At 38.9% G+C, this 17,501-nt stretch overlaps 1 protein-coding gene across 3 annotated transcripts in view; it reads left to right on the plus strand.

The window, feature by feature from the left end:
* The first annotated feature begins 58 nt into the window (after window positions 1-58).
* ATM (ATM serine/threonine kinase) overlaps window positions 59-17,501 on the plus strand; it is a 59,727-nt gene continuing 42,284 nt past the window's right edge. For 2 of the 3 annotated variants that reach the window (XM_042867104.1, XM_042867106.1), the window contains exons 1-16: window positions 59-120; window positions 2,765-2,857; window positions 2,943-3,055; window positions 4,840-4,985; window positions 5,373-5,537; window positions 8,143-8,308; window positions 8,593-8,831; window positions 9,616-9,779; window positions 10,142-10,305; window positions 11,579-11,950; window positions 12,499-12,693; window positions 13,027-13,122; window positions 14,080-14,305; window positions 16,122-16,253; window positions 17,021-17,146; window positions 17,264-17,353. In XM_042867104.1, coding sequence (XP_042723038.1) covers window positions 2,786-2,857; window positions 2,943-3,055; window positions 4,840-4,985; window positions 5,373-5,537; window positions 8,143-8,308; window positions 8,593-8,831; window positions 9,616-9,779; window positions 10,142-10,305; window positions 11,579-11,950; window positions 12,499-12,693; window positions 13,027-13,122; window positions 14,080-14,305; window positions 16,122-16,253; window positions 17,021-17,146; window positions 17,264-17,353 — 2,466 coding nt within the window. In that variant the 5' untranslated portion in view covers window positions 59-120; window positions 2,765-2,785. The remainder of the gene's footprint in view (window positions 121-2,764; window positions 2,858-2,942; window positions 3,056-4,839; window positions 4,986-5,372; window positions 5,538-8,142; window positions 8,309-8,592; window positions 8,832-9,615; window positions 9,780-10,141; window positions 10,306-11,578; window positions 11,951-12,498; window positions 12,694-13,026; window positions 13,123-14,079; window positions 14,306-16,121; window positions 16,254-17,020; window positions 17,147-17,263; window positions 17,354-17,501) is intronic. The other variant, XM_042867105.1, reaches the window with a different exon arrangement.

Below are 17,501 nucleotides of genomic sequence, written 5' to 3' on the forward strand. Positions count from 1 at the left end.
CCGAGTATCCGCTTCCAGGTCCGCCCGCCCGCGTTGCACGCCGCTCCCGGCGCTGTGCGGCGGAGCCCGGGGCGGACGTTGCGCGCGAGGTGCCCCGCGGCCCTCAATCCCCGCTCCGAGGTGAGGGGCACGCACGGCGGGGGGCGCGGGAGGGCGGCGGGCCCCGCGCGTGGTGTGGGGCTTGGTGGAGCCCTTGGTGGGCTCCATCAGAAGAGGGGTGGCCAGCAGGGACAGGGAGGTGATTGTCCCCCTTTACTCTGCTCTTGTGATGCCCCATATGGAGTACTGTGTCCAGGTGTGGAGCCCCCAGTACAAAAAAACAGGTTGCTGTCGGAGAGGGTCCAGAGGAAGGTCAAGAAGATGATCAGGGGACTGGAGCACCTCTCCTATGAAGACAGGCTGAGGGAGGTGGTTTGTTCAGCCTGGAGAAAAGAGGGCTGCGGGGTGACCTCATTGCAGCCTTTCAGTACCTAAAGGGAGCCTACAAAGAGGAGGAGAATCAACTCTTTGAAAGGGTAGATAACAGCAGGACAAGGGGAAATGGTTTTAAGTTGAGGGAGGGGAGATTTAGGTTGGATGTCAGGGGAAAATTCTTTCCAGAGAGAGTGGTGAGGTGCTGGAGCAGGCTGCCCAGAGAGGTTGTGGATGCCCCGTCCATCCCTGGGGGTGTTCAAGGCCAGGTTGGATGGGGCCCTGGGCAGCCTGGTCTAGTATTAAATGGGGAGGTTGGTGGCCCTGCATGTGGCAGAGGGTTTGGAGCCTCATGATCCTTGAGGTCCCTTCCAACCCTGACCATTCTGTGATTCTGTGGTGGAGCCCTTGGTGGAGGGGACGGCGGTTGAGGTTACTGCGAGCAGCTGCAGGGCATTTGGCTGTGCTTTCGCGTGGCTTCCGTAGCTGTGCTGGGATACCTGGAGGAGTGACAGCAGGAAGAGCAGTGCGGGGATTCAGGCTTAGAGATGCTTCGCTGTTGTTCCTATGGCACAGCCCCTCGATGTTTTAGAAGCCATTAGTGTTCTGAAAGTTACTTGTTGCTTTCTACTCACCTTGAGGAGCCAATGAACGGAGAAGGCACGGCTTCCCGAGGGCAGATGGTGCCTCACCAATCTGGTGGCCTTCTGTGATGGAGTGACAGCAGTGGTGGACAAAGGAAGGCAACTGATGTCGTCTATCTCAGCTTGCGCATTGATGTGGTCCCACACCAAATCTTTATCTCTGAATATGAGAAATATGGGTTTGAAGTCTGGAGCATTCAGTGGATAGAGAGTTGGTTGGATGGACACAGCCAGTGGGTTGTGGTCAGCAGCCCTATGTCCAGGTGGAGACCAGCCGTGCTTGGTGGCTTGGGACCAGTGCCCTTTAACATGTTTATCAGTGATTTAGATGATGGGATGCAATGCACTCTCAGCAGTTTGCTGATGACACCAAACTGAGTGATGCAGTTGGCACGAAAGAAGGGAGGGATGCCACCCAGAGGACCTACACAGGTTTGAAAAGTGAGCCCATGACAACTAATGAGGTTTAACAAGGCCAAGTGTTGCATTTGCAATCTTGAACATGCATGCATACAGACAAGGAGAAGAACACACTGAAAGAGCCCTCTGGAGAAAGACTAAGGGGTCCTGAGGTACGAAAAGCTGGGCTCATGACAGCAGTGTGCACATGCAGCCTGGAAGACTACCAGCATCCTAGACTATATCAACAGAGGGGTGGCAGCAGGGAGAGGACTGTCCCCTTCTGCTTTGCCTTTGTAAGACACCATCTACAGTACTGCATCATGGTCTGAGCCTTTAGCTCAGTAATCTTTGAAGTCTCTTTCAATCCAAGCTATTCTTTTGTTCCCTGTTGGTCGCCATGTCTTTCTGAACAGCCTCAGTCCCGGCTGGTGGCTGAAGCAGAGTAAGATAAATACAGCAGATCTGACTGCTATAATTGCCTTATTTGTCTAAATGGGTATTTCTGTATTCCCACCTCAGTATTCAGTAGGCAGTGGTATGCATCGTGTGTCTTATTGCATCCTCAGCAGCATATGTCCAGCGTCACCTAAAGGAGAAGCATGAAAACTGTATACGGTTCCATTTCCTGATCTGTATCAGCATAATCTTCTGGAAAGCAGAAATGCAAAGTCAAGCAAATGCCATCTCTCTTTTAAAGGAGATGGTGCATACTTTGAGTAGTCATAAAAGGAAAAAAGTTGTTTCCCCATGTGATTGGTACTCAGGCATCCTTTGATGTGAGGATGCCAAAAGAGTTAGTTGGTATGCTAGTGCATACCCAAAAACATGAAGGATATTAGAGGGGAAGAGAGTGAGTTTTCGTGGTGCTACCATCTCTCAGCAGCATGATGTTAAGAGTGCTTTTGGTAACAACTAGCTGCTGAAAAAAAAATAAATAAATCAGTGCTGTTTGATTGTCTGTGTCATTCTAATCCTGTTGCCAATGGTATTTCACTCTATTATCTGGTCAACTCTCCGCTCTGTTATTACTCATAGGAAGAAAGGAAATCAGAGGGATGCGAAAGCAATCTTTGCCGTTACTGTCTAGGACTTTTTCTGTGAAAATTGACAATTCTTAACATCAGATTCTGGCCTCCAGTCTTGTGACCCATAAGACTAGCCCACAGAGGAATGAAGTAACACTATAGTTGTTCAATGTATTGTATTCCCAATTTTTTAACTGTCAGAATTGGGTCTGACAGTATATTAGAAAAGGCCTTACTGTTTTTTTTTTTTTTCTTTTTTTTTTCCCCCCCCCCCATCTACAGGTACGGTTGTTAAAGTGAACCATGAGTCTTGCATTGCATGATCTGCTTATGTGCTGTCGTCGCCTTGAAAATGAGAGAGCTACAGAACGAAGGGTAACAATCTTTCTTCTGGTATGTATGTCTCAGCTAAGGAGGGGAGTCATTAATAAGTATTTTTTTCTTTTATATACTTTCTCAGAATGAAATTGAAAATTTCAAGCGACTCCTCCGTGATCCTGAAACAGTTCTCCAGCTGGATCGGAATTCTGATTCTAGGAGAGGAAACCAACTCAACTGGGATGCTGTGTTCAGGTAGTTTTCTTTCTTGTTTGGAGGAAAGCACAGCTTTTTCAGTTTGTGGGTGGTTACAGTTCTCTGGCACATCACTAGTTTGTTTATCAGACTTGATTCAGTACTTACCTTTCTGCAAATGGCTTCAGACTTCTTTTCAGTTTGTGAAGGAGTAACAACTCATATCAGCTTCTAAAGGAAGAAAATTTAAGAGCAACTAAAAATTCATTAAATGGCTTTGTGCAGTATTTAGCATGCATGAAAGATGCAGTAGTCCTAACTGCTAAGAAAATTGATTGTTAACTAGATAGTCATTGTTCTTGAAAAAATGGATTGTTTTTGTTTATTGAAAATTATTCTGTGCATCTAGTTTGCAATTTATAGTACGTATGTATATTGCTTGTGAAAATTTTTTGTGTTGCTGAATTCTTCAAGACACAATAGAAGGACTGAGGCTTGTGAATGAAGGAACTTGTGCTGTGAAGTTCGTAGAGACCCACCCTTGAAATAATCTACTTTAGGCGTACTATAAGGTCAGCAGAGAGGGTTTATAATCAATGAATATATGGATGTTATAATTAAGAAATATATAAGAAAGGTAGACTAAACAAGTTATCATGCTAAAAAAGAATGGATGGAAAGCTTACCTCTTTTCTGGGTTCACTGATAAGACTCCAAAAGAAGCAATCTGCAAACAAGATCTTTTCTTAGTGGTAGTCAGCTCTTAAGTGGGGTCTGGGAGAGGTGGGGCAAGGCTCCACCCCTTCTGGTAGCAGAGGTGAATTGCCTTCACCTGTGCTCCCAGGCTGTGCTCCCCGTGCTCTCATTGCTTGCCTCAGGTGGGCAATCAGAGGTTCAGGCTGTGATTCAGCAGTTCCCATACAGAGGGTGTATGGTGAATTCTTAGAGCAGTTGTTATTTTCTTGTCTAAAGTACATCTGAAGTTTTTGTAGGCTGGTGTTTGGGTGGCTCTCCATTATGTTTTAATTGGATATCTTTTGAATAATTCTTGTTTCACAGCTGTACTGAAAATATCGTGAAAAGTCTTTGATACGTTTTGTGTGTTGCTTTTGAGATAGCCAATAGCATATTAGAAATGTGAAAGGAACACAAAACTGGTCTTTAAACTGAATACAAAGGGTCAGAAGGGGCCAGAAATTCTACACTAATTGCCAGTGATAAAACCAGTGAAAATGTTTTTTTATTCATCATGCTGTATGTTAATTTTACATGATTCAGAAGTAGGATTTGAAGGGACAAACAGTATAGAGTATTTATTATTTTGTGGTATAATGTTGCATCATAAATAAAAAGCCTTTGTATTGCACCTTTTCTAATTCCGTATTTTTTGTTTAACATCATGCATATTTTATAGGGAAGTTTGTTTTCTATTCAAGCTGCTGCTGGGTTATCTTACAAACTAACAGCTATTTCCATCATGCTTAGGCTGTTGTATATTTCAGTTGGTTTTACATTTTAAGAATCAGAATTGTGGTATTCAAGCTGGATATTAGGAAACATTTCCTTAAGAGCAGTCAGTTGCTGGAATGGGCTGCCCAGGGGGGTGGTGGAGTCACTGTCCCTAGAGGTGTTGAAGACACGTGGAGATGTGGTACAAAGGGACCTGGTTTAGAGGGAATATTGGTGGTAGGTGAATGGTTGGATTAGATGGTCTTGGTCGTTTCCAACCTTTATGATTCTATGAAAAGGTTAAGCACTGATGTTCTGGTTTAAAACTTCGACCTGTTTTACTCTAGTCATAAATTTCCAGTTCACTGATCCATATCTCTTTGTTTTTTTTGAAGTGTTCTGAAGAAATATTTCCAGAAGGAAATGGAAAACCTCAGACTGACAAAACCAAATGCATCTGCTTCAACCCAGACTTCCAAACAAAAAAGGATGCAGGAGATTGGCAGTTTAGTCAAATATTTCATCAGGCGTGCTAATCGAAGTAAGTAGTAAATATTCATTTATAATTATTGTTTTGTTTCAGTGCTTTGCTTTAACCTTTCATGTTTTACTCAAGGTAAGCTACCAGAGTGGAGTTCATCCTGGTCATTCCCAGAAGTTTATGATTTAAATATCTTCATGTGAATCCATTCTCTGTGCTCCTTCTCTCTCCTATTTGACAGTAATTCAGTGTGCTTATCAGTGATATATTCTCTCCTCTCACATAACTGTTTTCATTCTTAGAAACAATAAGATGATTCCTAACAGTAGTGTTTCTGAACCATAGTTTTAAGTAAAGTCCGTTATGTTCATTTTACATTTAAATAATTCCAGATTTATTTGGCATGCTGTGAGTTAATTGGAGTCTCATGGTTTTTTTTCCACATAGGAGGACCCAGACTGGAATGTCAGGAACTTCTGAACTATGTCGTGCATATTATAAAAGATCCAGCAAGTTGTGCTGCTTATGGATCTGACTGCAGTAGTATACTCCTAAAGGATATCCTCTCAGTAAGGAAATACTGGTGTGAGATATCCCAGCAGCAATGGCCAGGTAATATTTTCAGGTTTCACTAGGAGTGAATGCACTACTGTTTTTTATCCTAGCTTTGTTCATTCATGAAGATCTTAAAAAACCATTGATTCGCTCTTGTTATAAGCACATATGTTATATGCTGCATATAAAGAAAAGACTAAAAAGTTCCACATTTACACAGACAAAAATAGATGAAGGAGTAAAGACATAGCATGCAACCTGAACCACGACTGAAAATTCAAACATAGTTTTCCACTTTTTAGAGGGTTGAATTTGACTTTCTTAGAAGTTAATTTATTTAGCACGGGGAAATATGTGCATTTTTGTCCTGGTTTCAGCTGGGACAGAGTTGGTTTTCTTCTTTTAACTGTTTACATTTGTTTATGTAATAGCACAGTGATTTGGTGGGAGGAAAAAGATATTAGAAGTTCTACAGTCCAGTTTGTTGAATGTTGCATGCGTAGTTCTGAAGGAAGTGTAGAAGCAAAGCATAAAGATACTGTATTTGCATGGTGTTGTGCTTTGGAGTTAGTTTGATTTTTGAGAAGTGTTTTATGAGAAAATACTCTGTTTGGTATCTTGAAGAGAGTTGCTTAACTCTAAAATGAAAGTAAACTTGCAAAGGATTCAGAAAAAGAGTCTAATGATACTGGGAGTGAAAAGAGGCAAAAAGTCCTGCATGAGGCTGACGAAGCAAAGAGACTGATCTAGAGCAGTTCTGGATGGTAGATGTGATTGGAAAACTGGAAAGACTGAGAGTGGGATCTGAGAAATTAAAGAAGTAGGTACCGTTTGGCCATGGAAGTAGAATTGGAAGTTGAAAGAGAAGCTGGAACTGTACGTGGAAGCTACCTAAGGCTAGGAGCCATTGAGGTAGCGGGAGAAGACAAAGGGGCTGCAAGCTGCAAGTAAGGACTTGAGAAGGTTAGAACTGAAGACAGGCAGATAGGGCATGAGACAATAAGCCTATAGTGTTGTAGACGGCTAACAAAGAAGGCAGAGAAGGGAAATGGATTCTACTGTTGTGAGTTACATACACTTTGACAAAGAATTTGGTGCAGCAGAAAAAGGCAAACAGACAGCTGGTGCTTAGGCTCTGCATAATTTCATTAGATGCAGCACAGTAATGTAGGGATATGATCTGATTACATGATACAGAGAGTCACCTGAGTTCTGCAAACAGCCTTATGCCTGCTAGGGAAGAATGTGTTTGTATCCCTTTTGAATAGGAGGCCAGAGTTAATAATGCCCCAGCGAAGGTGGCGTTAGGAGTCCTGAAGGAGCCAAGTTGCCCATAAATTTACCCAGGCCTGCATGACAATGGAACACTAGCCTTTATAATTGTCCTGAGCTGGCTTCTCCACAGTTCAGGAATCTAAGAATCAAAATTCTGGATGAAGTTATCAATGTCAGCCAAACAGTGTATTTAAAAGAAATTTTAAGAGAATTCCTCAGAGGTCTGGTCTGTCAAGAGCTCAGTCACTCCAAACTGTGACAACCTGCTCACCAGTAGAGTTGGGGGTTGTCAGGCTCTTCTAGGTGATAGTCACTCTAGTGAACAAATTACCAGACTCTTGAAGTTCACTCAAGGGTGATGGAAATATGGGGCCAGATCATGACAGAAGGGCCCAGTGGTAACCCCTTCACTGGAAAATGTTGTGGCAGTTGGTCATTCTGCATCCCAAAGGTTGTAGGAGCTCAGAGCATAACCGTGAGCAAAGCAGTCACTGCAGCTGGGATTACCAGAAGATCATTCTATCTATATCTTTTTTCTTAGAGAAGGCCTGAGAAGTGGGTATCTGTTCATCTAAGGTGTCCTGCCAGAATAGCTGCTGAGATCGTGGGACTGACCTTTCTTTCTTCTGGGTCTTCGCAGTGGATACTATCATGTCACTTGTGGGTGGCATAAATCAAATAGTAATCAGAGTGTGCATTTGACGTGTTAAACTGGTGATAATGGCTGGATTGGTAATGTGCTGCTGTTATTTGCAGGATGCTGATAAAAGAGATGGGTAGGGATTCTTAAATCAGCCAAGAGAGAAGAAAGCAAACATTTTTGGAAGAGGCCTTTCCCTCAGGAACCTTCTTAAATGAGTGCAAAGCATGGATGCGTGGTTCTGGTGACTGGAGAGAACGATCTGTGCTCTATCTAATGGAAATATGGGGAGCCTAAGCACCAACTGTTCTAATCTGTTTGTCTGTTTCTGCTACACCAAATTCTTTGTGAGCGTGTATGTAACTGTAAGTTGTTTCAGAGAGCTGTTATTGTGTATTTCACAACAAATGGAGCCCACCAGGCTGAGCAGTCCATGTAGACTAGGAGAATGTAGTAGTTAAGGGAAGTTGGCTGTGTGGCTGTAGCCACAAAGCAGGTTGCATTCCAGCTCAGAATGAATCTAACTTTACTCTCAGTGCAGAAGACTACATATGGTTTCTCCTTTGTTGTTTTTTTTTTTTTTCTCCTGGTTAACTTCGGTGAGTAATGACACACAGCTGAATTGAAAATGATGACTTCTATATATTTAATGTAATATTTTGTTTCAAGCGTTTTATGTACTCTTAAATATATATGTATCTGTACATAATTGTGTATTTGTGACATATCCACATCATGTATGTGTAGATCTGCTGATACTGTATGGAAAATTTTACCTCACACCTTCTGGGAAGATGAATAGAGTCTTGGTGGCCAGGATAATTCACACACTGATGAGGGGATATTGCTTCCAAACTGATGAGTTGAGATCTGATGTATTCAGCTTTTTTTCAACAGCAATGCAGTATGTGAGGTATGTTGCAAGTGCTTGTTTGTTATGCTAATTCCTGATTTTAGATAATATCTATTTGAAGTATTTGGGATTAACCTTGAGTAAAAGCAAATAATTCTTCAGATTTATTTCCTCGTTCTGTTTTAGAGTGCTGTTTTAATAAACTCTTCACTCATAACTTTCACATTTGCTGGGCGAATAATATTCAGAATAGAACTGCATGCTAGTATTTACATTTTAACAATTGTCTTGAAAAGAAATGTGACTATTTCTTCTGAAGTTGGAATGTTTGGTTTGTATTGCAGGCAGGAGAGAAATACTGCAGGCCTGGATCACATTATTGCAGCAATGAATATCTTCTTTAATACATTTGCTGTAAACTGTCGCAAACGGATTTGTAAAACTGGGGAAGAAATTTTGCCTACAGTGCTTTATATATGGACTCAATATAGGCCAAAAGATTCATTGAAGGAATCAATAATTGAGTTATTTCTTCTCCAAGTTCATATTCATCATCCAAAGGGTGCAAAGTCTCAGGAAAAAGGTACAATTAAAAGCTCTCTGTATGTGATTGCTCAAATTATAGTGCTAACTTTCTGAATTCTGTTACTGAGTCTTGCGAATATTAATGGAAAAGATGATGGCTTGCCAGCGGTTTTCTACTGTAGATTTCACTGAAAATGAGTTTTTGAACTGCATACACAAAGAGGATATCAATTGTATTAAGTCCTGTAAAGTTTGATTGTTCTCACAAGGAGATTATACTAATTACTGAGTAAAGCCTGAAGTCTTTAGATAAGAAGAATGTTAGCTTAGATGGAGTTTAGATTGCCATATGCATTCTAATATGTTCATGACCATTAGGAAATGACTGCTGTAGTTTGAGTAAGTCTGACTTAGTGTATAACACTGGTCAGAGAACATCACTCAGTAATTTGTGTTTGCCTGTCGTGGCCTATTGCAGTGACAGCAACGCTTTTTTTGGAGGTGGTTCCTTCTGACTACAATCGGCAAAGAATTTATAGTTACTCCAAATTTGCTCATTGCATGTAGTTTTACTCGTTCCAGTTAGGCAAATAATTGTATATTTCAAAATTCTTCTCTGTGCTTATTACTTTACACAGTGATTAAATTATCTTTTAACTTCCTTTCACTTTTTTACTTCATTCCACATTATAAGGGTTATTCTGTCAGTCTGCATTTGTTGGCAAGGTTTGTATGCTCTACAGAGATTTTGGCTGTATTTTGTATCCTGTAGGTAGGCTTATATATTGTTTCAAGTGGATGGCACATATGTTGTTATCTTTTCATTGTTTTTGCATGTGCAGGTGCATATAACTCAGCAAAGTGGCAAAGTATTCTACATAACCTGTTTGATCTGCTGGTGAATGAAATAAATATGATAGGTAGTAGAGGAAAGTATTCTTCAGGCTCACGTTCTGTTGCTGTAAAGGAAAGTTTGATTGAGTTAATGGCTGATATTTGTCATCAGGTAACATATTTTTAACTGAATATGATGTACATACTTACGTCTTAAATTTTGCTTTTTAAAGTAATGTAGCTTTCAACAATTCCTCAAAATCATTTACTGAAGTATTAGTACTTTTTGGTGTGTTAGTTTATAGCCTTTGTGCAGTTTATAAGTGATTGAATTTCTAATTTGTACTAGATTTCACTAGTGTTGCTTATTAGAACGTAAGTAGAAGTTCAATTATATTAAATAATAATATATAATACTACTTACGGAGTCTTTAAACCTGGTTAAAAAAAAAAAAAAAGACTGGTTCAATTTGACAGTTCAATTTTCCTGTAAATACCTTCTTTAATTTGTGTACTTAATTGCTCTTCATGAAGGTGTTTACAGAGGATACCAAAGTTCTGGAAATTACCCAGTCGTACACCGTTACACAGTCAGGTGGTGATGCGCTACCCAGCAAGCGCAGGAGGATTGAGCTCGGCTGGGAGGTAATTCGGGACAACCTGCAAAGATCACAGAAGGATTTTCATGTCGTACCTTGGTAATAACATCCTTACATTGTTTTCCTGGATACTCTGTGCTTTCAGATTAGTTGTTGGAAAGTAATGAGTAGTGGTTCTGGTAGTCTGGCTTTAAAAACTTGGTATTTTTGGTTTCCTAAGAAATTACAAATGCGGTCTGTTAAATTGCGTTACAATGTATGAAGTATTAATGCCTCTTATTTTTTTTTACCTATCTTTTATGCCAGTCTTCAAGTATATGTTGTATGTGTCATACAGCCCATGAGGATTAGGGAATGAAGTTGAGATTTACTGCCTTAAGCTGACTGTGTAATTGAACAGCAACCATGAACAGTTTGGCTATTCTAAGCTAGTTTATACAGTTTGCCTTAATACGTTGCCTAAAAACTCTTAAAGTGCAGTGCCTGGTTTCTTAGCTTGTACACCAGTAAAGAGAAATTATGGTTGACATGAGAGGCATCTAAAATGGAGGTGGAGGTTCACATACTGTTGACTGCCACGGGAGAAGGAAGCTGTAGCAGAGAGCATAGGAGGAAGTCAGGAGGTTATTAAAAGACAATGGCTAGGTTTTTCTAGAGCTTAACAACTGTAGTCCTAAGCTCAAGAAAGTTCATTTTTTAAATAGTCAATAGATTACACTGAATGGTTCTGCTATTACTGTTCCTCCCTTTCTTTCTGTCTTTTCTTGGCAATTGCTGTACAAGATACTAGAACAGTGTAGCTGCATGTGAACTGGGCTCTGAGCTGAGGCGGTGGGTGCGCATTATTTATTGCTCAGTGTTGAGACAAAGTGACTGTTTAGGATCTGACTGAAGGTCAGCACACCATTCTGAGTAGAAAGAGGTAGCAGTCTCCAAGAAATACTGTTGAGTACTGTAGAGTTGCATTCATTGCTATGAGCAAGACTCTTCCAAAACTTACCATTCCAGCTTAAAATTTTGTTCATTTGATGAATTTTATTTTTCTTATCTGTATGGATGTCATTTTTATGTATGTTTCACCCTTGAAGTCACTTCCTGGATCAGAGTGCATGACAGGTTAATCCAGCAGAAGGGCAAAAGTAATGTTCTTGTCTGAAATGTTCCTACCTCATGGTCAGAAACCAGAGAAGTCAGCTTGTAAGAAACTTTTATTGATAGTAAGGCTAGACAGGCAGACACTGTAAAAGTGTAAAAGTAAAAGCTGTAGAACTGCTGGAAAATGTAATGACAATCAAAGAATACATTATTCATTTACTTTTGAAGACACAAATTTTCATGTTTCATACTACATGCTTCACATTGTGTTTCTAAGGTTACAGATTACAGCTCGATTACTATCAAAATATCCCATGAGTTTTCCTAACTGTGAGCTACCTCCGCTGCTCAGTATCCTGCACCAGTTACTGCCTCATCAGCGACGAGGAGAAAGGACTCCCTATGTGCTGAAGTGTCTTACAGAGGTAGCTTTGTGCCAAAATCAGAAAACTGATTTGAAGAGCACCCACAAGTTAGAGCTCCAGAGGACATGGTCAAAGATTTGGTCTCTTACTATTCGTAGTATAAGTTTTCAGCAAATTGAAACAGAGATCTTTGGATTACTTGGAGCTATGATTCAAGGGAATCTTGTTGTGACAGATAAAGAACTCTGGAAGATATTTTCAGGACCGGCATGCAAGCCTTCAAGGTAAAATGACAAGCAATAATATTTTGTGTCTGATTCACATTGCTTTTTACTATATAACCAAAATCACTCAATTATTCAAAATGTTGTTGTTGTTGTGGCTGTTGTTGTTGAGAACTATCTACATTGGTGTTTTAAGCATTTGAAACTGATATAAATACATGCATAGTCTAAAAGCAGAGATGGAATAGGGGAGTCAAGCATCTTTAAATATTAAATCTGCCTAAAAATATAAAATCTAATTGAAAGAGATGTGGTTGATTTTTTTTTAAAAGTTAAAAAGTATCTTCTAAATATATTTGGATTCTGAAATCATTGTCCTTGAAACAGTCTTTACAATATATCTGTAACATGAAAACATGATTTTTGAAAATGCAAGTTGTAATAAAGGAGTTTTCTGGTATGCATGCTTATTAAGTTATTTGTGCACTCGATACTCTCCAGACATGCAGAAATACTGACTTTGCTCTAGAGTGCTAATCAAGAAATACCATCTTGTTTTGTGTTGTTTTTTTTTTTCTCAAAAATGCCACATTCTTCTTCTGTTGCAGTTCTGCAGTATGTTGCTTAGCATTAGTCATGTCTGCTTATTCAGTGCCAGAAAATTTGGATGTAGGATTGGAACAGAATAACTGTGAAAGAAATTTGGATTCTGTCTTAAAGGATGCAATAATGAAATGGGTACTTCCTTGCAATTTGGAGGAAGAAATAGAAGAATGTTCAGAATTGCCTCCTGTGCTCTGCAGGTAAAGCCTTTGTGGCATATTTGTGTATTTAAGTTCATTTTTTAATGCAGAAGAGTGTCCAGGGAAAAGTGGATGTGCAGAATTGTGTGAAGGTAATGCATTAGAAGAGTTTGAGGGGTTTTTATACTTGCTGGAGGATATCATCTCAGGGGCATAATACAGTCATCTGTCCATAGTGTAGCAGATGTACAAAGTATGTGTTAGAAATTTTAAGTGAAAGCTTAAGCTTCTTTGAAGGTATGCAGTGAATCTGGTTAGTGTTTGTGCACTCTTCAGGATTGCAAGAGCATCTCTGATTTGATGAAAATGCAGAATTTTCTTTTTTTTTTCCAGTGATTTCCCTCATCTTACATTACAAAAAATTCTTGTGAGCCTTACAATGAAGAACAGTAGAGCTGCCATGACGTTTTTCCAAAATGATGCTAAATGGTATGTTTTTAAATCAATCTCTGTAAATACTTCAGCAAGCAGAGGCAATGAAAAATGCATTAGTTCCTTGAGTTATTTTGTCTTTATACACAACATATTTATAAATCATAATAAAGCTTCTGAATTTATAAGATGCTGTAAACAGATGTTGAAATAATCTCTTGCCAACAAAGTCAAAGCTTCGAGTACTGTGCAAAATATCTTACAAGGAATAATTTCTCTCTTCACCAACACAGCTAAATATTTGGTTCTTTACACATAACTCCATTAGGTATTACTGTTATATTTTTTCAAATAATTTTTAACTTTATAAAAATGTGTTAACAATCATGAATATATATAACCTTCCATTCTAGAGGAAGACATATATCTTAGGAATTCTCGTGATCAGAAAATCTGTAAAGGTTAGGTGATTACTTCCCACATGTCCTCGTGCTACTCCACCTACATATCTGGCCTCAGTCACAAGCTCCTTGAGTTCCTTGGTGTCATTTTGTGAAGGCTATTACATCTTTCACTGATAAAGTTCCTGGACAATATCCAGTTTTGTCTTAATGAAATTAAAGTGTATGTAACTTGTAATGAAAGAGAAGACTTTTATGTGTAGAATTTAAAACTATTATTTTCAGGGTTTTTATGAATATGTGTTCCAGTTATTTACAGTAGGTTGACATCAGCCATCTTAACATAAACAGATGCTGGAATGTGAACTGCAGTAGAACTTACAGCGTATGTTCAAACATTGTTTTCCATTATGGTTTCTTAAGGCAGAGATAAAGTTGTATCTGTTCCACAGTGAAAGTAATCTCAGAGATTAAAGATTAAGCGAGTTAGGGAATGCAAGGCGTTAAAGTATTTTATTTTGTTTTTGTTTATTTCTTGCATTTAATTAATAGCTTTAAAGGCTTCTATGTCATATACTGGCTGCTAAAATAAAACCAATGTCTCCTCTTTAAGTGTGCAGCACTTACAGGGGAAAGAAGAAAACAGTTTTTGGGATGTTGAAGAGCTGTATCTGCAGACAACATTTGATGAAATGGATATTTTCACTAACTTTGCAGTAAATGTTGCAGATAAAAATGTGACTGGTTCAAGACTTGTCATCAACCAAAGTCTTAGGGAAACACTGGAGTGCTGTCTCTTAGCAATGTCAGAAAAGCTTTTAAGTAACTATGCTCCTAAGGTAAGTTAGAACATAACTGTTACATCCTCATAGTAGCGCCCTCAAACATTATGTTTTCAAGGGAAAGCAGATGGATTTTTCACTCATTTTACTGCCAAATATGAACTGCAAGGATTTTAAAGCTATTTTCAGTACTATGAAATGGAGATTTTTTTTTTCTTTATATCGCTGGCAAAATATCCATGGTTTCCATAAGTATGTAGAGGAAGTGTGTGTAAAGTTGCTACATTAATCATTGTTAGCTTGTTTTTTGAAGTGTTTCAAAACATTTGCTTCAACTTCTGTTCCCCTTTAATGCCCCCATGCCCCCTATCTGCAAAGATAGCTTGAGTCATAGAGGTCTCAAATAGATTTTGTATTTATAAAAAAAAAAAAAAGCAGCAGTGTAGAAGTGTACTTGAAGAGCACATAAGTGTTTGGAATACTACATCCAGTTTTGGGCCTTCTGGAACAAGACAGATGCTTGGTCTGTTCAGTAGAGGCTGCTGTGAGGTAATCAAGGGCACTTGGTTCTGAGGAGATGAAGAGGGAGCTGGGCTTGTTCAGCCTGGGGCAGAGGTGGGGCTGTGGAGGTGCTTGGTGTTACCTAGAAGACACAGCCAGACTCTTCACGGTGATGCACTGCAGGCCTAAACTGAAAGAAGTTCACGCTGGATACATGGAAAATGTTACCTGCATAAGGACTGTGAGGCAGGGCACAACTTGCCTGGAGAGTTTGTGTAGTATCTATCCTTGGAGTTTTTCAAGCCCTGACTGGGTGAGGCACTGAGCAGCCTGGTCTGGCCTCAGCTCTGAGCTGCTGTGAGTAGGAGACTGGACTGGAGACCTCCTGAGGTCTTTTTGAACCTGAATTATGCTGCAATTCATTTTGTAGTTTCCACATCTTGAAACAGCAGAATTTCTCGTTTGCAGAAAAATCAGGACGTGTGGAAGAACCAACACACAGTGGTGAAAAATTGATGAAAAGAAAAGCAACAAACTTTTTTAAACTTCTAGTTTCTTTTACAGACCAGCTTTGATTTTGATACAGTGCTGTGCCCTTGCAACTCAATGTCAAGGTCCTGTAATATTTGGTGAGATAAAAGAGGCAGTGCTGAGGCCTGAAAGGAGGCACTTCAGTTGAGTGTTGTAAAACTTATTCTTGGGTTTCCATGTGTAAAAGTGGTGTGTACACATGCATTTATTCACCTTTTTTAGATACCCGCTTTTCAAGAATGTCGTAGCAATCCTCTTAGGTTTCTGTTCTGGAGAAATTAAAAATGTTTGTTTGTTGTTTCTCCTCCTTTGATTCAAATAATTTAGATAAGTAAAATAGTTCTCCAAAATATTTTTGCCAGTAGGCTTACATGCATACACAACCCTCTGTGACATTTATTTGTTGACAAGATGGGTGCTAAGAAGAAAGAAGAACTTACAAACTTACTAAGATAGTAAGAGCCAGTGGTAGGAATGTGTTGCAGTTCCTGACTAGGCTATTGTTATCCTAGTAAAAGGTAAAACAGCTAAGCAGAACATGTGAGTGATGAAAGCATTATGATTATGGAACATAAAGGAGTGGGAGAAATAACTGTGAAAGAGAGAAGCATAAGGGCCAAGGAACATGCAGAGAATATTAACATGGGAGGCCAAAAGGACTTGTTGTGGAGATAAGGCAACTGCAAGATGCCAAACACTAGTATGCAAAGCTTTGTTAATTCTGATGAAATATTTATATGAGGTATATACACAAGTGTTAAAAAGAGACTAAAGAATTCTGTGTTCTGTTGGCAATGTTTTGTATTGAACCGCTGGTACTTACACTGTGTATTTGATTTAGTCTAAGCTTGTTGCTGTGGAACACCTTGTCCGATGTGTCAGTCTCTTGATTGGTGTTCTTGGCTGCTATTGCTACACTGGTGTATTTACAGAAGAGGATGCATGTAAATCAGAGTTGTTTCAGAAAGCTAAGGTAAGCAGCAACCCTGGTTGGGAGCAACTTAAAGTGAAAAAAAAAAACATTAAGTATGAAATCATTTTAAAAGTTCTGTTCATGTGAGCACACTTGGTATTTCCCCTCAATACTGCTTAAAAAATAAAAAATAAAAAAACATTTGAGAAAGGTTTAAATATGTTACTGCTGGTTAAAATGAGCAGTCAATGAACTTCTATTAATATATCAATATATCGGTTTTACAGTGGAAAGAATTCTGAATATTGATACTTTTCTGTATAATCCCCTTTAAAAAGGTAAAATAATTGTGGTGACGCAGACAAAGGATCATTTAGGATAAAAAAAATCATCTCTTCTATAGGTCTTTTATGCAGGGGTATTTTGAAGATCACTTGACATTTATGTCAATATGAAGACAGCTATTGGTATTTTGTTCTTGTTAGTTTTTGTTTTTGACAGTTTTTGTTATTATCTGGTGGTTTCTCAAATATGAAAATCTAAAACTTTACGTTATGAAGAGATATTTTTCTTTTGTGCTGAATGTTTCAGACAGGTTTGTGCCATCTCTTTGTCATTTCTGTAGCAGGATGAATGAAACATAGTTAAAATGAAAAGAGCAAAAAATGTGCCCATACTCAGCTAATGCAGGCTCTAAGTATCAAAGCTGTAAGAATGATGCACAAGAATCATGAATCCCATCCTTTGCATCCTTATGTGTGTGCTGTGTATCTGCCAACATATAAAGGAATTTAACTGATGTATTTTAACCGCTGTATTTTTACTAGTCCCTCATTCATTACGTTGGAGAAAGCATTTCTAACTCAAGCAAAAAACTAAATGAAGATGCTCAGCTCGGCTCACTGAGAACTTTGATAACGCAGTGTACAAAGTGTTTATGCAATTGTACCAAGGTAAAGCTCATAAAGTAATGTGTGCTTCTTCATTAATGAGATCAAAAAGTTGGATATCACAAGTATGGTACTTAAAAAAATGGAATTAACCTATTTATACATCTTATTTTCTTACAGAACAGTGCTAATAAGATGGTGTCTAATTTATTCCTGCGTTTGTTAACATCAAAATTTATTAATGATCTTCTGGATATCTGCAAAAATCTGGTAAGTACATTCTCTGCATTTTTAAATGTGTGATCTTCTATGAGAGGAATATATGTTGCAGTGTAGTAATTAGGAGGCAAAGAAAATGAGGTACTAATTATTGAAAAAAACAAACTACAATGCATTGAGTTCTGTGGAGATTTCTAAC

The sequence above is a fragment of the Lagopus leucura genome, unplaced genomic scaffold, assembly GCF_019238085.1.
Source record: "Lagopus leucura isolate 7727_CA_CO unplaced genomic scaffold, USGS_WTPT01 Super-Scaffold_100001, whole genome shotgun sequence".
NCBI lineage: Eukaryota > Metazoa > Chordata > Aves > Galliformes > Phasianidae > Lagopus > Lagopus leucura.